We start from the raw sequence: 23,221 nt of genomic DNA, 5'->3' as shown, positions 1-23,221 counted from the left end.
CGGAACTGTCGTCTAACTGACGTGTCATACAAAACTAATTCTTCCGTGCGATTGTGAAAAGTATATTGCATTTCAAATCGTTCTTTGTTTTTTCGTAAAAAAAAAACGTTTATTTTAAGAAAAGTCTTGGTTAAAGTAAATTTAGTTACACATTGCGAAAGTTCTTTATTAATGTTGATCTGCCATTCTATTTACCTATATTCACTTTGTTGGTTCCGACAAAACCTCAAACTTTACCGTTATTCGATGATTTAATTTGAAGTTTTCAATATTTTAAAATTTTCAAGACAAAATTTACAGATTTGATTGACCGTGAAAATAATTTTGTGTCGTTTTATGAAGTTCATTACAATGCCGAGAAGACGACAAGCTCACATTGGTCCACAAAATCAATTCGCAATGATTTATTTCATGGGTAATTCGGATATGGAAGTTGATCAGCGTTGTGCTCATAATCAACATAATCAAACATTGAAGTGGGACATTGGGTGGTATGAATAAAACTGAATAGATACTCATATTCAAAGTACGAAGTACCTCTACTTCATTATTACGCTTATGTACCTGAGCATCTACTCTATGTAATGAGTGCCTACTTGGAAACATTGTATCTTCCCGGATACAAATTGAACATCTACGCGTTTTGTGAGCATTTAATCTAAAATTGAGCATCGGCGTGGCAAATGACTGAGCTGTCTGTAAAGCAGCTTAGAAAACTAGTAGGATCATTGTAAGAGTGAATTTTAACTAAACATGGCGGCTTTCATGAACGTGGAACGTCGTCAAAAGGTGCATTCAGTTTGAAAAACACATTGGGAGCGGGAATATCGAAAACTTTTCAGGTAATTAACTTTTATTTATGCATAAATCGTGCAGTGCGTTTTTTCCAACACTTGCCATAAAGATTCCCATCTCAAACTGTCTACCCCATACTAACTTATATTTTGATGACTCGATTTTTGTCTTGATGGTTAAACACTGTCACTGTTTTCCTTTTTTGTTGTATCGAGATGCTACTTATTCTTTAAATCTGGCAATAAGCAAGACATTGAAAACTATCGACCGATTAGTATAATTTCAGTTCTATCGAAAATCTTTGAAAACATTGTGTCCAGTTTCATAAGTGATTCTTTTAGAAACGTAATCAGTGTGTCACAACATGGTTTTTGTTCTGGTAGATCAACTGAATCTAATCTCTTTGTATACATAAATGATATTTTTAATGCAATTGAGGACGGTTCGGAAATTCACTGCATCTACACAGACTTCCACAAGGCGTTTGATTCTGTTGATCACACCATTTTGATACACAAACTTCTACTCTACGGCGTTCGTGATCCTTTACTTTCATGGATTCAATCTTATATCAGTCATCGTCTACATTTTGTACAATTAATGAAGTTCAAGTCATCTACCTACGAATCAACATCTGGAGTTCCTCAAGGCTCGGTTATAGGACCACTTTTATTTAATATCTTCATTAACGATATCTGCTTGAATTTCAACTCAAATTCCTTACTGTATGCAGATGACTTGAAGTTATATAAGAAGATTGATTCCATGTATGACATAAATACTTTGACAAATGATCTTATATGTCTTAACGATTGGTGTAAACTCAATCATATGTCTCTTAACATTAAAAAATGCAAAGCAATGTGCTTTAGTCGCAAAAGTCGTCCCTCAGTTCCATTGTACCTACTAGAAAATACGCCCCTAGACATAGTTAGCAATGCCAAGGATTTGGGTATCTATTTAGACACTAAATTATCTTTCGTCAGTCACTGTGAATATGTTGTTTCTAGAGGTAGAAAACTTTTGGGGTGTTTAAAGCGGTGGACGGTGAACTTCAGCAACATCAGAACCATTCTGATATTATACTATTCGTTAGTCCGATCGATATTGGAATTCAATTGTGTCAACTGGTCACCGTTTTATATCACTCACATAAGCCGAATTGAAGCTGTCCAAGTCAAACTTTTAAAATATGTCAAATATAAGTTGTGTGGTGATGGTATTGTGTTAGCAGATACAGACCTTGTTGCATCTTATCTGTCAGTACATACACTAGAAAATCGCCGTAAGTATCACAAACTATGTTTTCTTTTTAAATTATTAAATGGTTTAATTGAAGCCCCCATATTGCTAGCGTTGGTAGGTCTTAATGTGTCAATCCGTAAGGTTCGTACGCCTAGGCTGTTTTTTATACCAGTTCATAAAACGAATTATGCATTACATTCGCCTCTAAATAGCGTTTTGATGATTGCTAACGAATGCAACACTTTAGAGTTTTTTGGTATCTCCCTCAACGCCTTCAAGAAAGAATGTCGCAAATTGTTACTATTATGTTAATATGAATTGTTATGTTAATATTTTGTTATGTACTTTATGTAATGCCTTTACATCTTTCGGCGTAATAAAGCACTATTATTATTATTATTATTATTATTATTACTTGAGCATCAACTGTTACCTACTGAAGTATTAGCATCATCTAGAAAAACTAGAAATATTTTGATTTGATATGCGAGTAGATACTTCGTATTTCGCGTATGAGCATCTACTGAGTTTTATTTATATCAACCATTGTCAGAAAATTGATCGAACGTTGTTTCGACAGAACTTCCCTCGCACCAAAAGTATAATGAAACATATTCAACATTTTCGAGTTGAGTCTTTTCACACAAATTTGTGATGACCTAATCAACATTTACGATCAACACGTATACCACCTTGGATTGGTGAAGTGTAATACTAAAAATAACTGTATTGTATTCCCAAAATTATCTGCGAAAATCGAGTGAGCCATTCCATCAATTTTTTGGGGGGAATAAATAAATCTTCTTAGCAATTTATCATGCTTACAATAACTTTAAAACGTCTGCAAGATCTCAAATTATTCATTTCTGTAACTTTTGAGTTATTCACTAAAATAAATTGACTGATCCAAATATTTTTTTGAGTCACTGTTAAAGCAAATCTAAAAAATATGTATGCAATGATAAATTACGAAAATATACTGATGATATTTTGCACATTTTAGATACGATTTATTCGGCAAAATCTTGAGATGACGTCATCAGGTTTTTGGGCTTGATAAACATATATATTTTGATTAAAAACGTACCATGTCAAACAGTAACTTCAAAACGTCTGCAATATTTCAAAACTCAGTTTTGCAATTCTTGATTCAATCAATAAAATAAATTGACTCAGTGATTAATTTTTTTGAGACACCCCCTATAAGCAAAACTAAAAAATATGAATGGACATTTTAAGTAGGATTCATTTGTCAAAATTTTGGGCTGACATCATCAATTTTTTGGAGGGGATAAGTATAATATATTTTGAATAAAAATTTATTATGCTTATCATATGGTTAAAACATCTGCAAGATTTCAAAGCATTCGGTTTTGCAGATTCAAAATTAAATTGTAGGTGAAACGAAGTTCACGGGGTCGGCTAGTTTAATAATATTTCTCTAATTTTTAGTTTATTTTAATAATGGGAATAGCCGGTGCTTGTCGTACTAATGAACTCCACTACATGAAGGTGATTGATATTAAGGATCTGAATACAGATTTTTTGGTGACTGTGCCAGTCATTAAAATAAAAACTCCAAGAACATTTACGGTGACTGGGGAGTTCCATGAAGTTGTAAAAAAATATTGGAATCTTCAACCTGCCAACGTTCTTAAGGACTTTTTTTATGAACTTTCAAAAAGGTAAATGTACCTGCCAAAGAATTGGAGTAAACAAATTTGCCGGAATGGGCCAACAATTTGCAAAATTTCTAAAATTACCAGAAGCGGAAAGATATACTTGTCACAGTTTTCGCAGATCCAACGCCACCTTGGTGGTCGACGGTAGCACAAGTGTGTATTACCGCATTAAAAAGGGGGTTGGAAGTCAAGCTCCGTCGCAGAGGACGACATTGGCGACTCCTTGAAGAACAACGTAGATTGTGCACATAAGATTCATTATGCTATTTAGCAGCCTTCTAGCACGAATATTACTTCAAACACCAATTCTAGTACTAGTACAAGTAAAAATTTAAATTTTGATGTAAATTCAGCTCCCTTTTGCATTATTAATCATGGAACTTTAAATGTACATATTTATAAATCAATAGAAAAATTACTAAATTTTTGCGTTCATATGATTGGAAAAAGTACAGTGTTATACTCGCCGTTGTCTCGTTTCGTAAATTTTCATCTCGTGAAAAATGAGCAATTTTCTCACTCGTGTAACAACGTAGGTACATACTATTTCTTTATTGATGTGTTCTTTTGCCATTTGCGGACAGTCCCCTATCAGTTTGTTTTGTTCTAGTCGTAAAAGAAAATAAAAACCAATTTAATTAAAGATTTTAAAAAATGAAGTTTAGTCTAATGTTTAATAACAAAGAACAATCTATTTCAGTATGTGTACACATTAAATCATTATCTACATATTTACAATATAGGTACAGATTGATAACATTTTTTAGATACATAGGTTTATCGAAGTCCTTGGTTGGAGTAATCACCCTTACATTACTAGTAATTAACTTATAAACTACAATACTTGTATTATATTTCCGTTATAAAGTAAAAATATCCCTCACATATCATGATACTTTTTTTAATAAACCAACAAAACTATGATTAAGTAAGAAAATACGACAAGGTTGCAGTCCGTCTTCGGTATTTTTGCTCCATTTCAGATTTTTACACTTTCTATCAACAACTATTCCCAAAAGAAAAGCAGCTTCAATTACGTGCTTTGGTTTTGTTAAGTGTTTTTTCACCTGTGTACCAATTGTCAAGAAGAAACAAAGTTTCGTAGTTCCTACGCTTGTAGCATCTTCAGTATTTGGTCACAATAAATTTCCCGCTTCCTCTCTGAATCAAACTTTGTCAGTTTGTCAAAAGAGTATCTTTTTGGGAAATCGTTGTGAAATGTTTAAAACACTATGAACAAATTTAAATCACAACCAGGACTTGGTACAAAATGTTCATTTTTGTAATGCAAACCCAGTGAATCTATATAGTGATAAAAATATTCGACAATGGAAAACAGCCTTGACGTCGTTTTTTGCTAATTCTGAGAACAAGTACTTAGCTGAAAGGTATCATGGCACTTTACATTTTAAAATTTGTAAATATTTTGTGCTCGAAGCGCCGAACAGATGCAAATACAAAAACGCGTCTTGAATGTGTGAATAACGAATCTAGCGCTGACATTTGTTAGACATGAATGCTGCATCCGTTGAGCGATCTTGACAAAAAAAGACACACACAGTCGAAATAAATTACACATTGGAGCAACCATTTACAACAGTAGTTGCAAATAATAAAGTTATTATGAAACTCACATTAGAACTAGAATTAATTGTGCGATGGAAAACAATCTCAGTCAAAGTGAATGTGTTATTAATATGTTAAATGATTTTACCTGTGAACGGTTTGGCCATATAAATAACATGACTCTGATTAAGATGATTTTCTATCGCACCATACTGTTTTCTATGCACTGATTTCGGAATGTATGGACAATTTGTAGCCACTACGATGACAAGATGAAGTTCCTGCTGATGGTGCAGGAATTACGACTAAATTCTCTGGTTTGGAATTCATTTAGCGTAAGTTTTGCTGTAATTTTAAATATTTTGTGATACTGTGAATTTTAAAGTTGTAAAAGTTACCTTAAAACCCTCTTCTGTTGATATTGTCCATGTCAGTTAGCGGTATTAAACCCATTTGTTAAAACTTGAGGATAGAAACTTGATTCCGCCTAAGATATATTTTATGAAGATACGAAATTACAACACCAGTTGCTGTTTTTAAATTCGCTGTTCTGGTGGCCAGGAAAAGTCTATAATGCAAAATGTTATAAAAAAAAAGGAAGTAAGAAAAATTTACGTCTTTTAAATTGATTGATATTATATGTTATTTTATAAAGTTTTCCAGAATACATTTGGAAGTGGAAGTATTTTTCAAAACATTGTTCCAATATTATTAGTTCTTGAGGAATAACAGAAGTTTTGGTTCCAATTTTTCTAAAAGTTATGGAAACACCTGTACTGAAATGTTAAATCAAATTTATAAAGTTAATTTCAAAATATTTTTACTTACCTTAGTTTATGTGTTTTGTTTGTATTTTTTTAAAGTTTGATAGTAGGACGTATGCCAGTTTTTGCTGCCTTTATCTTCGTATTGTTGTGAAAGCCTCACGAAAAACACTTGTACTGAAATTTCATAGTTACATAACGCCAAATATATTTAGATGATGACTTACCTAAAGTAAAAGTTGAAGCTTAGCTGAGTTTGGCCGAAAATATAGTTGAAAAATTTTCATAAAAAAATTGACTCACTGAGTTTGCATTTAAGTATGTGGTCGTCAATTAATTCAAATTTGGAACACTATCAAAATAATTTATCAAAAGTTGAAATTTTGTGTGAATAGAATTAAATAAATTTGATGAAAGTTAAAAAATCCGAAAGTGCACTTCAGAAAAAATTATAAAAAAAATATTTACAAAAGAAGTCGTCGTGGTGAATGAGTTTATTTAACTGAAATACGTAACCATAAAGAGAGTGACTTAGGTATTTAGCTTGTAGCTATCTTTTCCATCTATGTCAAAATTTTGTGAATCTCAAAAATAAGTCCAAATAGATAAATAAATAAATTAATAAACACAATACAAATCTTCATATCTGAAGACAGATGAAGGATATAGGTATATATGTAGAAAGATGTCCATCATAAAATGGTGTTTTACTCTTGATTTTCGTTTTTCGTCAATTGTGTTCCATTAATTGTCAAATATGTATATATGTATATATATTTTACTTTTTGTCAAAACAATTTCGATAGGTTGATGAAGACTGTGTTTAACTCTTAAGGATATTAAAATTAAATTGTTAGAGGAAAATTCTCAACTAGAAATAAGTTTATCTACCATAGACAGAGCTATCAAGTACTTTCACTAGTCCTTTTTTTTATTGATGAATTTGTAACATAGATACGTTCTGGAAGGTGGTACAAAAGATTATCAAGTAACTGTAGCGCAAACAAAGTTAAAGGTCAGCCGAGAGGTCGTAATTACTCGATTGCGAGTTTTTAAAAACCCTATTGAATCACTTACAAAATCACTTACTTAAATCACTTAGGGGCGCACGGACATATTTTAATGAACAATGATTCTGAGGCAATAACGCAAGAACATTGCGAAAATTATGTGCGGCATATGGAGATATATTTGGGGGATCAGCAGAAATGAAATTTTGAATTTAAATAGTTTGTAATAGGTACCTACTTCACGATCATAGATAGAGATACATTTACTAAAATATATTACTTATGCTTGGAGCTTTGTAGCTAAAATAAAAAATATTTATTAGAAGTTTAGAACAGAGGAAAAGTATGTATTTTCCAGAAATAGAAAGAATTTTGATATAGGGAATTTCTTTTGGCATATGATATCAAAATTGCAAATACGGAAAAAAATGTATCAAATAGTGAAACATACTAGACAAATCATGAAAACCAAAAGAAAAACACCGTATTACGAAAAAATAATGTAGAATCAAATTTTAATTTTAATGAAATTGGGTAAAAATTGGTCCAAGGTATCAGACAGAACGTTTTTTACTCCTGAAATACGGTCCAACAAATTCAGTTTTTTATTGAATTGTATTTTTTAATCATAAATCCTATAATTAAAGTAATAATATCTCTCAAATGTTAAGGTAACATTGTTTTTTAATAGAGAGAGCAAAATCCTGACAATAATAATAATAATAATCGGTTTATTTCCAACAGGTGATATTCATCTAATTACAGGAAAAACTAAAAATTACATAAATGTAGGTATAACTTAATAATATTTTTAATTTAAGTAGGATACAATAATAAAAATAAAAATAAATAAAAAGAACTAAATATTAAGAAATTCTGTGATTATGTGAAAAAAAAAGATCAGTTATATTTCAATAAATGAAACAACAGCCGTTGAAATTGCAGCTATGGAGTTAGAGTAAATATCGCACACACAATTTATGTTATTAGCTATATCGGAAATTAATGCCACTGGTGACCTAACTAAGACATTAGTTCTTTTACAGATACAATAAAACATATTCGAATTTCTTGAGTTTAAACGAGGAACCAAAAAGTTTAATTTATGCAGAAAATACGGGCAGTCGATCCGAAAATGAACTAGGTTATACAAAAAACGAAGAACGCTAACAACACGCCTAGTATGCAGCGTGGTTAGATTGAATCTTGCTAACAGAGCAGTGTGATCAAAGCCTCAAGGAGGATAGCACCGTCAATCAAGTAACATATGAATTTCAAATACTTTCTCTGTAGTATTTCCAAATGATTCACATGAATGTTGTATGTGGGATACCAAACCATTATGCCGTACTCCAGTTTGGACCTTATAAGCGAGCAAAAGAGAAGGATTAAATCCGATATATCAGAGAAATCTTTACAATTTCTATAAATGAAACCATAAATAAGATTTGGCTAAGATATCTGTTGTATGATCGACGAAGTAAAATTTTTGGTCAAATAAAGTACAAAGATCTTTGAATGAATAAACACGATTTACGGGCACCGCATTCAAGACATAATTATGCTGATAAACATCTTTTTTTTTTGTGAAAGACATAACGTTACATTTGGATATATTAAGTGTTAAACGATTTTCCTTGCACCATTCCAATAATTGATTTAGATCACTTTGCAGAGCTAAACAGTCACCAACTGATTTTATTTCAAAGAAGAGTTTCATATCATCAGCATATGATAACTTATCACAATGAATTTCGTCAACTATGTCATTAATAAATAAAAGGAACAAAAGCGGATCTAGGTTAGACCCTTGGGGCACACCGGAGGTAGGAGAGAAATTTGAAGAGTGAAAATTGCGGTATTTAACAAACTGAACTCTGTTAAATAAATAACATTCCAGAAGCGACAACAAGGACTGAGTGAAACCAAAATTATGTAACTTGTTTAAGAGAATGAAGTGGTCTATTTGGTCAAAAGCTTTTTGAAATTCGGAATAAATTACGTCCACTTGGCTATTACGATCTATTGCTTCGGACAAACTGACTGAAGTAGGCTAAATTTGTGACGGTAGATCGCTTTTCAACAAAACCGTGTTGTTCAGGTGATATTAAACTTTTGACTTGAAAATAAATACGCTTATGTATTATGCACTCTATAAGATTTTGGAAAGATTGCAAAGCAGAGCAATAGGTCTATAGTTCTGGACTAACTTTGGATCACCTTTTTTAAAGACAGGAGTGGGACTAGCCTGCTTCCAGGTATCTGGGAATTGAGATTTTTTTATAATTAAGTTAAATAATAAGAGCAAAGGTTTAACAAAAGCGTAAGCACAATCCTTCAAAATTAAACTTATGATAATATATATATATATATAATAATAATAATAATAAGAGTACTGCATTCTCAAATTTACGGAATTATAGGGTGAACCGTCCCTGATTTGATCAACAAAATAATAGAAAAAAATGAGGCGGCGGATGGTAATAGAATGTTGAAAGTCTGGCCGGCGCGGAGGAGTTTTGGATCGCCGTTGAACTAATCATTCGACAGATTTTTTTTGGTGACTATTCATCATTATTCATTTTAATAAACGAAACTTTTTGCTCCACATTTTACTAGGTATTCGACAATTTTTTTGTGACCTCTCGAGGAAGCTGCGTAAAGCGGTGTCCAACCATAAATATCATCAGCACGATTGATTTCGGCTCCGCATTTCACCAGGCATTCAAAAATATGTTCGTGCCCTTTCAAGGAAGCTGAGTAAAGCGGTGTAGAACCATATTTGTTATCGCGATTGATTTCGGCTCCGCATTTCACCAGGCATTTGACAATTTTTTCGTGATCTTTCGAGGAAGCCGCGTAAAGCGGTGCCCGACCATATTTATCAATGCGATTGATTTCGGCTCTGCATTTGACCAAATATTCTACAACTATTACGTGTCCCGCTTGAGAAGCTATTGTTTCGGCTCAAAGACCAATGTTCCGGCTTGAAGTGCCAATGTTTCGTACAACCCGAATCGTAGTACCAACGTTTTTTGTAATCCGGTTGATACGACCATGTATGGTCTTCCGAATTGTACCTTGATATTGCTCGAAGGACCTTTGTTTGCTATAATTGAAATAATGGACAGCGTTCGGTTTTGATGTTTAATGTAGGACGGTTACAGAAGTACTAAAATTACAGAGCTATTTACAAAAACAGGTAAAGATACCCAAAAGGGTCAGTGGCCGCTTCCGGAAATGCAACACTAACGATGAATACTGGTTCACAAGAAAATGCTGAATTCAGTTTAGCTTGGCAGAAAGTACAGTTCAAGGAAGATTAATAACAATTCCCTAATTTTAATGATAAATATGTCTTTGAAATCATCGAAATTAGAACCTTATGATTGTGATAGGAAATAACAAACAGTGTTTGACCGACGTTTCGTAATTTATTAGCGCTTCATTAGGGTCTCACCTCCGTTATAAATTTCATTTCGAGTACATTGCAGGCATCCGTTAGGTAATCATTTTTCGAAAAAGCTGGATATGTTTTATTGTTATTGTGACCAATTTTTACTTTCTGAGCGTAAGCTATGGCAGTGTAGTGTCCGAGTGCATAGGACGAATGGCCACTTTTATGGTAGACACGTAGTCTCCGAAACTACTGGACCGATTCAACAATCGCCAACGCAAATTTTGTATGTATATTAGAAATATGTGGAAAATGTGGATGGTAAATTCCTAACCAATACAATTGTATTTGAAAATGATTTAAATGTTATACAGTAATATACTCCTAAACGTATGGTGAACGAATCCGCTTTGAATTTTTTTCTTAAACGTACAGATGTTCCTAAAACAGTAACAGAGTACACAGCACAGCATTATAACATAACAGTTTACCGTTAGCGTAGGATATTCCAACTGTCGCTCAGTGGGTTACATAAACTAAAAACTCGAAACGCGGACTGACAGTAAGTTGCACATTTGATGCCAAACCATTATCTATGCTTATGACAACATAACAAATTTTTTATTGATCAAATTAAGAACGAGTCACCTTGTTTTCTTGAAAAGAGGAGAATACGCACGTCGAATGTATACGAATTAAGTATTTAATACTTAAAATAAAGTATGTTTAGAATTATGGTCAGAAATTTTTCATGATTTTCAAAACACTTTAGTGGTGGTTCCGACGGTTGATCGAGAAGAAGTTGAAGATAAACAGAAACTTTGCAGTTAGTAACTGTTATCGCTTCCTATGCAAGATAAAAATCAACCTTTTTTTTGGAGGTGGAGGTGAAAAAGATATTATTTTTTCTTTCTCTGATAATCGTCTAAGGGAATTGTAATAACCTTTCACCATTTTCCCTAAGAAAATTTTGGAGTCTAGTCTATTGTCATGGATTTTAGCTGTACTGTCTCAAACTGTGGGAGCGTCCAGGTTGAAAAATAAAACAGAATAATAACAGTGTTTTTACTAACATTATCGAATCATTTATAAAGACTAAGAAATATTTTCTTATGTCGATGGATGCCGTTGTACGTTTGATATTTCTAAAAGTTCATTCACGGTTAATTTTGCTATTTCTTGCTGAAAAATATTAAAATTTTGTTGCACTTTTTGATACAGTTCAGGCTTTCCCTCTAACTGCGATAATTTCTCAAATACCGAAAGATCTTTCATCCATTCTTTCCATTTTCCGTCACCAAGTAAAATAAATTTTCCATCCCTACACAGCTGAACAGCTTTTCCAATAGTGTTGTATTCTTTTACTATTAGTGGACATTTCTCCGCCAGCCAAAGCAATTGTGTTATCGATTTTGCATCCATATCCTCTAAACTGCTTATATAATCAAAAAAAACAGAAAAACGTGAATGCGCTTTATCTAAGTCCTCCAGATGAATGTTTTTTTTCCAATTGGCCCACAATGTTGTAGCTAGTTTACTGTTTTCTTCTTTCAACAACGTAATGGCGAACACACGAATAGCCTCTCGAAGGGTTGCCATTTTGTCTGTGACTTGACCATTAGATGCATGAGGTTCGACCTGAGAAGACAGCAGACAAAGTGCAATCGCACGTTGCGTCATTTCTTTGCTTAGTTTTTCTTTCTTTCCTGCTCTTATACTCCAGCTTGAAATGACACTAACGTATTGTTTGAAAGTGGCTTCGTTAGAACAAAAAATCTTAATAAACCTTTCCATTGTTGATTTTTTAAGAGTTTCCAAATCTTCTTGGTCTGTATAGAAATAAAATTGTTTCAAGAATGTTTGATATTGCTGAATTGTTTGAGGATTTTGTTCAGTCGATTTCTCTTCTATAATTTTAAATTTATAATAATAATTTATATCTTCAGAAATTTTCAAAGTGTCGAGGATATCTTCTGACATCGATACTTTGATCGGTTTCAAGCAAAAATTTTCCCCTTGGGGTTTAAATTCATCTTCGTTAATATTATTGTTGGTAAATAATATAAATACGTCTGCTTTGTCCTTTGTCTCTTGGAAAGAATTGAAATATTTGGTTAAGTTGTAGTCTTTACTTTTTTCTAAGTTCTTTTTTGTTATGTACTTTTTTTTATTGCCATGTTTTAATTGGAGTGCTTTTATTTCGATTCCCCGATCTGTCTCCATTTCGACAACTACGTCGTCGAAATCACCAAAAGTTTCATTATTCGACGAAATACGGAAGTCTTTTATTTTATTGTCGCTTATCAATTGTAGTGCGATGTTGGCGGTAACAAGAACTTCGTATTCTATACCCAGATTTGTGGTTCCACGTCTTTTTTGAAAAATCTGAAACAAAATCAACACGTGAATGAATAGAGCAAAGCTAACGGGTGTACAATATTATGAAACTAAGTAGGCAACCGAATACCATTACTACTACCTAACTTGTGATTCAGTTGACAGGTAGTTGACACTTGACTTGACACCATTTCTTAAACTTACGTATCAATTTCTCGTGGTTTATTGTTACTTAATCTTTTGCTTTATTTTTGTGATAAAAGTCAGTTTTTTCAGAATTTTTATGTATGTTTTGCTGATTACTGATTACCTTATTTTTTACCAAAAATGGGTTCTCTGAACAACAGAACGTATTCATGGTAATATGTTGCTATCGAAACGACTTAAAAGTAAATAGAACTGGGCAATATTCAATTAAATGGATTATGTATGAAAGAGTTTCGAGAAGAATTCCCTGACTTTGCCACAGACTATTCGTAGTTTTGACAGACTTTAAACGTTTGCTTAGAAAATTTCCAAGAAACTGGATTTATGGCACAAGAACCTGGAAGCGGCAGCAAAGAAGTGAAGTCCAGAACTTAGTGAAGAAGCGAACGAAGTAATGGCAGAAACCCCAGATCCTCCCATCCGTCATTTATCACACCAACCTCGTTTGTTTGTTGATGACTGTAATACGATTCTAAGACAAGATCTTCATTTGTTTTCCTATCGTCTCTCATCTGTACCTGCCTGAATTAGGTGCAATTGATTTTCCCCAGCATTCATAACTGTCGATCGTCTCTAAACCCTCTAGATTCGGATGACCATCTCGAAAAAACGCTTTTCAGTGATGAAATATACTTTCATCTTATAGTGGCTATGTAAAGTTACAAAACACAAGGATACGGACTTTGGAAAATCCACCCTAGCGTCCGGAATCCCCACAAACTCGGCGTTTGGGTTGCGATTAACCAACTCAGAATTACTGGCCCGTTTTTACTTCCCGAGCGTAAGCAAAGGAAGTATTGTAATCGAGTCCATCGGCCGACTCTATACTTTTACATTTTCTCGGCCTTTCATGACTCCTAGAAGACTAAGAAATAAGTCTTCTGTTTCCGTCTGTCTGTCTGTCTGTTTGTTTGCCTGCCATCCCGGATTTTTATTAGACAGATAATTTCCGAAAGTACTGGACTGATTATTGTGAAATTTTGTATTTACATTAGTAATATCATGTAGATGATAAAACGCTAACCAAAATTTTACTAATCATCCCTGCCAATAATGTGATGACGTCACAAAAAAATTGTATATAGTAAATGGGCTTTAAATTGTATAAAATAACATAGTCCTACACATGTAGTTTATGACTCCGAATTCAGTTTCTACCCGAAACGTCCACATTTAAAAAAATAAATAAATAAATAAAAATTATGAAACAACATTTTGCAATTTAATTTGGAATCTGCAAAACCGAATGCTTTGAAATCTTGCAGATGGTTTACAGTTATCATTAGCATGATAAATTTTTATTCAAAATATATTTACTTGTCCCCTCTAAAAAATTGATAACGTCACCTGAAAAGTTTGCCGAATAAATCCTATCTAAATTGGACAAAATATGATGAGTATGTACTTGTGATTTTTCATTCCAGTCATAGTTTTTTGATTTGCATATACAGGGTGACTCAAAAAAATTAATGAATGAGTGAATTTATTTATTTGATTAAATCAGGAACTACAAAATGCGAATGCCTTGAAATCTTGGAGATGTTTTACAGTTATCATAGACATGGTAAATTTTTAGCCAAAATGTATTTGCTCATCCCCCCCTAAAAAATTGATGACGTCATCTCAAAATTTTGCTGAATAAATTCTATCCCAAATGTGCAAAATATGATGAGCGTGTAGTTGTGATTTATCACTTTATTCATATTTTTTGGATTTGCATATACAGGGTGACTCAAAAAAATTAATGAATGCGTAAATTTATTTTATTGATTTAATCGGGAACTACAAAACCAAATGCTTTGAAATCTTAGAGAGAATATATTTGCTCATCCCCTCCTAAAAAAATTATCATGCCACACAAAATTTTTCCGAAAAAATGCTATCTTAAATGTGCATTTTGCAAAGTATGATGAGTCTATAATTGTGATTTATCACTCCATTAATATTTTTTAGATTTGCTTATACGGGGTGTGTGAAAAAAATTAATGACTGAGTCAATTTATTTTATTGATTAAATCAAGAATTACAAAACTGAATACTTTGAAATCTTGCAGACGTTTTAAAGTCATTGTAGGCACGGCAAATTGTTAATCAAAATAAATCTGTTTATTTCCCCCAAAAAATTAATGACGTTATCTCAAAATTTACTGAATAAATTTTACCTAAAATGAGCAAAATATGATGAGTTTTTACTTGTGATTCATCATAGCATTCATATTTTTTATTGATCAAATTAAGAACGAGTCGGAATATTTTTAAATGAGAAAACTCAGTAATACAAACAGGCATAGTCTTGTCCTTTATCAATGGATTCATATTTATATATGTGTGTTTTCGTAACATAATGTTGGAATGCTAAGCAATGACGAAGTATAGGTAGTTAAAGTACGATATATTAATGAATTCACAAAATTAAGCTCCACAAGAGTTTCTCAAAAATATATATAGCGTGTCATTAAAAATACGTGGGATGTCGTAGACAAACAAAAAAAATATACCGTGTCAAAACAAATGTATGGGATGTTATTTACCTGCTTCTACGATTACTGGTATTGCTTATCTATCTTTTTCATAATGTGTAAAGGTTATTTCAAATAAAAATTTGCACAATCAAATTTATTAATTTTTTAGGGAGCGACTATGTTGGACTATACCTCAGGGGTGAGGGAAGTCCTGCCGAATCAACCTTTGATTATTTTTGTGTACTAAAGTGTTGGATCTGACCTACACAACTACGTTTTAAACAACAGCTCTTCATCTTTAAAAATGAAGGTAGTACAGAAATCAGACACTTATTTTGGGACAAGGGGAGTATTGTTTTGTAGAGAATGTTACAAGCTTTATAATTTATTCCAAGTTCAACATTATTCTGCTAAATTAAAACAAAATGTTGAAAATAGCATCTAATGTTTTACGTTAAAGCTGGGTTTTAAATTTATCGAAATAACAAAATGTTTGTACTATTATACTGAACAACAACAAACCTTCACTAATAAACCACATGTGTAGATGTGCAATATTTTTATCACTATACGTCTATTAGAAGAGATGCCGTCATTATATCTTCGGAAGGAATGTTTCCAATTTAAAGTTTAAAATATGCACTATTTATTTCAATTAATAAAATGAAATAAATAGCATTTTTCTTCAAAAGTCAGAAACACGGGATCTTGCATACCTCAACTAATAAATACCAAGTCCCACTTCACTGGATTGAAAAAATTCTGCCTAGACTTCAAAAGTTTTTTGTTGCCGCTGAATCAACCAATGACATTTAAGCCTAGTCGTCGTATGTGTTGATGTTGATGTTTTTTCTGTCAATGTTTTGTGCTGCCAATGTCAATCACAGACAACTGTCAAATGTAAATTGTCAGAATTCAATCGGTCATAGTCGAGTTATAATAATACATAATTGTCACTCATATCATCTTCGAGCTTTGGCAGCTCTCTAATGTCAGCGTATGAGAAAAGTTGCCCCCTAAAGAAGGAAGGTCTGGGCAAAGGTACACCATGGTGGAACCGAAGGCTCAGCCTACTTCAATCAGGGCTAAGAAAACTTTTCAATAGAGCAAAAAACACTAAGAAAACTGAAGACTGGGAAGCCTATAAAGAGCACCGGAAAGAGTTTAAAAAAGAATTAAGAAAGAGGAAACGGGAAACGTGGAGATCCTTCTGCAGCGACATAACGTCGACTGCTTCGGCCGCAAGGCTGAAGAGAGTTCTCTCGAAGGACCACACACATCAACCAGGTTTCCTAAAGAAAGAAGATGGCACCTTTACAGCCACCTTAGAAGAGTCCGCAGAACTTTTGCTGCAGACCATGTTTCCAGGCAGCACACGGACTACCTCCCATTCCAAAAGGGATGTAGTCGGTACTCAACCTTCCCCGAAGGACTGGGCGCTGGCTGCAAAGGTAGTCACGGAGGCAAGACTGGAGTGGGCAGTGGACAGCTTTTCCCCATACAAATCTCCAGGAGTTGACGGTATTTATCCCGCCCTCCTGCAGAGGGGAATGAGCAGACTACGCCCTATTTTGTTGCCAATGCTTCGGGCGTGTCTGGCTTTCAGCTACATACCGAATGCATGGCGAAAAGTAAAGGTTATCTTTATACCTAAGCCAGGACGACAAGATTACACCTTGGCTAAATCCTACAGACCAATTAGCTTAACATCATTCTTGCTGAAAACGCTAGAAAGACTAAGCGAAAAAGAGATTCGGGAGACTGCTTTGAGCAAGCAACCTCTACATCCGAACCAACATGCCTACATCCAAGGAAGATCCACCGATACGGCCCTACACACAGTTGTAAACCGTATAGAGTGGGCGATGGAGAACAAACTCTTCACCTTAGGAATGTTTTTGGATATTGAAGGAGCGTTTGATAAAACGACCTTCAAAAGCATAGAACTAGCCCTACGAAAGCACGACGTGGACCCCACCCTAAGTAGGTGGGTGGCCAGTATGCTGAGGAACAGGGAAGTAATGATTAATGTAGGTGGCACTGAGATCGAGGCTGTTGTAGACAGGGGATGTCCTCAGGGAGGAGTTCTCTCTCCTGTACTGTGGGATACTGTCGTTGACAGCCTGATACGACGCCTCAATGATCTTGGCTACCACACAATTGGATACGCGGACGATCTAGTCATTCTGCTAACAGGAAAAAACGCAGATACATTATGTGAGATAATGCAAGCTGCAGTAAAAATAGTCGAGGAATGGTGCAACAGACATACCCTCTCCGTTAATGGAGAAAAGACGAAACTAATCCTGTTCACCAGGAAAAGGAAAATTGGCACACTACAGATGCCAAAAATATTTAACACAACGCTTCAACTTTCGGACGAAGTCAAATACCTGGGAGTTGTATTGGACTGGCGACTGAATTGGAAGAAGCATGTAGATGATAAAGTAGAAAAGGCACGCTCGGCTCTCTGGCAATGTCGTAGGGTGGTGGGAAGGTCGTGGGGTTTAAATCCCAAGATCGCCCTTTGGATCTACACGGCAATAGTCAGACCGATGCTGTGCTATGGAGCTTTAGTTTGGTGGCCCAGAGCCAGACAAAAAACAACAGCCCTGCAACTTGAACACGTTCAGAGAATGGCGTGTCTCAGTGTTACAGGAGCAATGAGGACCACTCCCACAGCGGCTCTGGAGACTCTTCTTTGCTTAGCACCTCTCAACCTTTACATAGAGGAAGCGGCAATGACGACGTCTCTAAGACTTCACTCTCTGGGAGTATGGAACAAGCAAGGCCGCACAACGAAGCACACTCGGATCTTAACGGAGGCGTTCAACAGAATACCCTTGTTGAGGATGGGTTGTGACCGAATGGGCACAAAATTAATATATGAGAAGACATATAGAATATCAATGAGTGATAATTCAGAAGGACGAGCCGACATAGATATCTATGTCGATGGTGCCAAAACAGATAGTGGTTCAGGAGCCGGCATCTACTCCGAACAACTGAACGCACAAATCAGTGTACCTCTCGGCACCCACACGTCTGTCTTACAAACAGAATTGATGGGAATAATGCTGGGAGCTAGAATCATTGCTGAACGTGAAATCGGCAACAAATCAATACGCATACTTACTGACAGCAAGTCTGCACTACTAGCCCTGGACAGCTGTATGGTTCGATCCGGGCTGGTTTGGGAGTGCAGACAAACGCTAAAGTATGTAACGCAGAGGAATAGTGTGGTACTTTGTTGGATCAAAGGACACAGTGGCAACGAAGGAAACGAGAGGGCAGATGAGATGGCGAAGCGAGCCGCGCGTATGCCCTTCTGGGGACCCGAACCGGCAATCACGCCTTCGGTCGCCCTCTCGAACGAACTCGTAAAGCAATATACCCATAGACGCCATGAGCAGATATGGGCGACGTTGAGCAGCTGTCGGCATAGTAGAGCTTGTATGGCGACACCAGACCGTAAGTTGACAAAATTTTATCTCTCACTTTCAAGGGACAAACTGCGTAAACTGGTAGGATTCCTTACGGGACATTACCAGTTTAACAAACATCTACATACGATAGGGGTAGCAACAGACCCAATCTGTCGTGGATGCAATGAAGAAGAGGAAACAGCTGAGCACATTCTTCGTGAGTGTCCAGCCCTAGCCTCCTACAGGGAATCCATACTAGGGGACATCTGGCCTAGTATGGCAAATATCAGGGAGTTTCCACCCTCTGCATTACTCAAGTACATTCAAGCAGTTGGATGGCTTGACGAGTAGAGGAGCGGGAAAACACCCTGATATGGACTTGGGGAAGGTACAATGGGCCCAAAGGCGAGGCCTAAGTGCCGGCTGGCTACGGTCAGCCCCCATAAATTAAGAATCCAGAGAATCCAGAGGCATGTTTTTATTAGTTAACTTTAAATTTAATAATAAGGTATTTTGATCAGTTATGCTACAACTTGTCCTTTACAGATTTTAAAGGTGGCATACTTAGACAGGGGTTGTTTTAAATACTTAACTGGAATTGGAATATTAAACAAGAAGAAAGAAAAGGCTTTTCGGTGAGTAAATTTCTCACTAACCTATTTTCACATCAAAGTGAAAAACTTTATGGGTATTAAAAGAAAAATCACAAGGTGATTTCATTTTTTCTGCCTAGGATGTTTTCGTATTTCGTATAGGTACCTACCTGTTTTATAACAATATATAATCATGATCAAAAGTGTCTTTGAATTTTTTAGACGTTAGAATACACGTTAATTTTCGTATTAGTGCTTTAAGAATCGGCTATATAACTGATTTTTGTCACAATTTTTTATACTCAACATTTTCATGTCCAATAAATTGGATCCAGTTTCACGTTTAAAAAAAAAATAACATGTTTTATTCGGAGAAAAATACCTTTTCGTAATTGCCAGCATCGCGCGCTCGGCCGTCAAACCTAAGAACAATAAAGTATTTTTGTATAAAATGTTCTGGCTCTAGTTAGTTAATGTCAGCCGCCCCTGGAATTTATTGTGATTTCACCATGTTTTATACCGTATTTAGTTTGGTAGAGCTGTACAGTTCGAATTTTGTGCCCAATAGGTATATAAATAAAAACGAAATTCGTGAATCCGTATGAGAATCGAATATTTTGCTCGTTGATGCAAATTATAGCAAGGGAACTAGGGGTTTGTTGAAACAGGGGTAAGTTGTAACACTAAATTTTTACTCAGAATTTAAACTCTTTAACGTCAGGTTTTTTACTGCACCATAAGACATCATGTCATCACAACCACTGTTCCTCCAGTCAGAGCAGTGAGTGGATGTGTGCACGTGTTTCGTTTTGGCCAAGTTATGTAAAATATTGCTTTGGTAAAATTTGGTTTTTCGTATCTGTTATTAATTAATTTTAAACTTTAAGTTTTGCATGTATTTCAAAAATTACTCAGCATTGAAATTCCTTACACATTTTGACGCTAAGCGACATAAATTTGTCGAAATGTAATTAAATGTAGAAAATTGTGCTACGGGGCTTGTTGTAACAATATCTGAGGGGCAAGTTCTAACATGTTACAACTTATCCCAAATTCACTTCTAGAAATCTCGTACCTAGCATACGAAAAGCGAGCGAAAATTTTGGCCTATGCCATATACCTATCTCTTTTCAGATACATTAAGAAAAAGGAAAACGAAACTCAAATCTTTAATGTTGACTCTTTTTCTAAAAGTTTATTTCAGTTTTACTGATAAATATTATATATAATGAAGTGTTGTGTTGATTTTTAAAAAATAAAGTCTAAATATGTATCAACATCAGGTTTATTTTTACTGTTACTACCTGCCTCATGGCTGTTACAACTAGCCCCAAACCCGGGGCAAGTTGTAACAGTGCACTTTTTTTAAGAATGCCTGGTATAAAGTGAATATGAACAATTTTGACCTTTTGCCTGTTCAGTCCAGTAGGGGAATAGTTAGACTACCGACAGATACTTTTATAATGGTCAAACAGCTAACAGATACCAAATTATATTCGTTTTCCTAAAAACTGTTACAACAAGCCCCTCGTTGCCCTACTTAAAAAATCAATTTAAAAAATGCGGATTTCGTAGTTTAAGTAAATTTACCTCTTCCGGAAAAGTTTTATTTGTTTCTCCGTTTACATCTCTGCGGACTGTCGTCTTTTGAATGCTTTCGTCAGTGCTCTTTTCACTATCTCCAACCTGTTCAAGAAAAAATTGTATTGTTAATAAAATTTTTATTTCTGTCAGGTTTGGGACTTGACTAAGATAAAAAGGTTTAATTTAACAAATACTCCAAATTCATTATTAAATTTAAGATAAATATAAAGATCTCGATTTTATCTCTACTCCTCTGCATTATAAATTGTGCATTATTTTTGTATTTGGCGGTCTTTTCTTATAGCTATTTCTGACTTCTCAAATTGATAATTGATCTTTGAGGTTACGCTTTTCCTCAACGACACTGATTCCCAACGAAATTTTCCTGTTTACATAAAAGCGAGGCACTTTTGTGTACCTACCCAGATTATCGATCAACTGTATTATGATTTCCATAGTTTATTTTTCCTTCTCGTAAATAAATATTTCAACAAGGTTTTTTAAAAACAATAACGGCAACTTTTGGGTTTTCATAAATTTTATTACGAAAGAATTAAATAACAATCAAAATCATTAAAACATAATTTTCGGCAATAACAAATTTGGGTCAATAGTGATAAAATACATAGTTAGTTAGTTTTATTCACGGCCAGCTCCATCAACTAAATACGGCCGTCCCATTTTTTCTAAAAGTTGTTCCTAAAAAGCATGCCATGACCGCCCTCTATTTGGCGTCATCTATCGGAGAACTGTCAAACACTGTCAAATTCAAATCCACGAATTGTCAATTTAAATATTTGATTAAACTCTTTCATTATTAAAGAAAATGGTTAAAAAGTGCTTTATTTGTGGTAGTACGGGCATTCCGCTGTTTCAGTTTCCAGCGGAACATACTTTAAGAGCCAAATGGTTAGACGTCATTAATAAAGTTTGTGGTAAATTTGAATATTGAATATCAATGTAAAAATTCACATATTCTTCCTTAATTTAGACGTAACAAATATTAATGATTACTCTGTAATCTGTAAAAATCACTTTGAAGAAGGCTGTCTCAAATTTGTCAACAGGAGATACCGGCTGAATAAAGAAGCTGTACCCACTGTTGATGTAAAATTATTATTATATTATTTTACAAAATTCGAAATTATATTGCTTAAAGGTTGAAACATCTCCAGAACCTGAATTTCCTGTCCTGCCTTGCAGATTTGAAAAATATGTACAAGCTGATTTAATTTCTTTAAAAGAACTTCAAAATCTGCGGTACCACTGTAAAGTGTTAACTCAAAAATTGAAAAGAACCACACAAAAATACCATCAATGTTTGTCAAAAATTGAAGATTTGAAGCAACAGAAAAGCGAAAACTCTCCAAATGTAGAGCTTATCACTAAATTAGTAAGAAATGCAGAAGCTGGTGATGAAAAGGCGGCATTTCTGTTGGATTTATTAAAAAACCACTTTAAGCAGAAACCGAGATGGTCTGAGCAAACCATAAGAATGTCAATTATATGGAGATTTTGCTCTCCGAAAGGTTACCGATTCTGTCACACGAATTTGTTTAAAGTTCCTTCGAAAAGTACTTTATCAAGGTTTCTTGGTGAATACAAAGGCCAAAATGTCTTAATAAAACAACGTTTGGAGGCTGAAGTCCAAAATTTTAGAGTACCGGTTGAAAGAGTGTGTTCTTTAATAGTTGACGATATGTCAGTCAAAGAAAGAATCCAGTATAGTAGAACTGATGATCATATTTATGGCTTGGATACTTGTGGTTCCCACGAAATAGGCCAACGTCCCCAAATCGCAAATAAGATGTTGTGTTACGTTGTCCATGGGTTGTCGACGAAATATACCATCCCAGCGGGATATTTTTTTCATAAATCTTTATCCACAAATGATTTTCATGCGCTTACTATTTCGGTTTTACAACTTTTGAGTGAAAGTGGATTTATTGTGTTGAGACTGGTGACGGATAACTTTTCGGCAAATACTGCACTTTTTAAAAAGTTGGGAAATGGATCTCTTCAGAATTATATTTCTCACCCTGTTCTGCCATCAATACCTTTGTTTTTGAGCTACGATTACTGTCACGCAGTGAAGAATGCGAGGAGTTTATTTTTAGACAGGGAAATGTCCTCTTCCGAAGGTGTTATTTCATC

The 23,221-nt window shown here is 34.6% G+C and overlaps 2 protein-coding genes across 3 annotated transcripts in view; both read right to left on the bottom strand.

Moving 5' to 3' along the window:
* Positions 1 to 4,377: 4,377 nt before the first annotated feature.
* The window catches only part of LOC135138748 (uncharacterized), a 140,947-nt gene continuing 122,103 nt past the window's right edge, over positions 4,378 to 23,221 (bottom strand). Inside the window, exons 6-8 of one of the 2 annotated variants that reach the window (XM_064068751.1) lie at positions 5,904 to 6,064; positions 5,687 to 5,856; positions 4,378 to 5,633 (exon numbers count right to left, since the gene is read on the bottom strand). The gene's annotated coding sequence lies outside the window, so the exon portion shown is untranslated. The remainder of the gene's footprint in view (positions 5,634 to 5,686; positions 5,857 to 5,903; positions 6,065 to 23,221) is intronic. The other variant, XM_064068752.1, reaches the window with a different exon arrangement.
* Positions 11,570 to 21,988, bottom strand: LOC135137825 (uncharacterized). Its single transcript, XM_064067577.1, has 3 exons — positions 21,962 to 21,988; positions 21,074 to 21,169; positions 11,570 to 12,844 (listed from the first exon to the last, which is right to left on the bottom strand). Exons 1-3 carry the CDS (start codon positions 21,986 to 21,988, stop codon positions 11,570 to 11,572), a joined length of 1,398 nt encoding a protein of 465 aa, XP_063923647.1.

This window comes from Zophobas morio, unplaced genomic scaffold, assembly GCF_036711695.1.
Source record: "Zophobas morio isolate AGI-343-1 ecotype UQ-CSIRO unplaced genomic scaffold, CSIRO_AGI_Zmor_V1 ptg000030l, whole genome shotgun sequence".
NCBI classification, from domain to species: domain Eukaryota; kingdom Metazoa; phylum Arthropoda; class Insecta; order Coleoptera; family Tenebrionidae; genus Zophobas; species Zophobas morio.
This window is presented reverse-complemented; position numbering and strand designations above follow the sequence as displayed.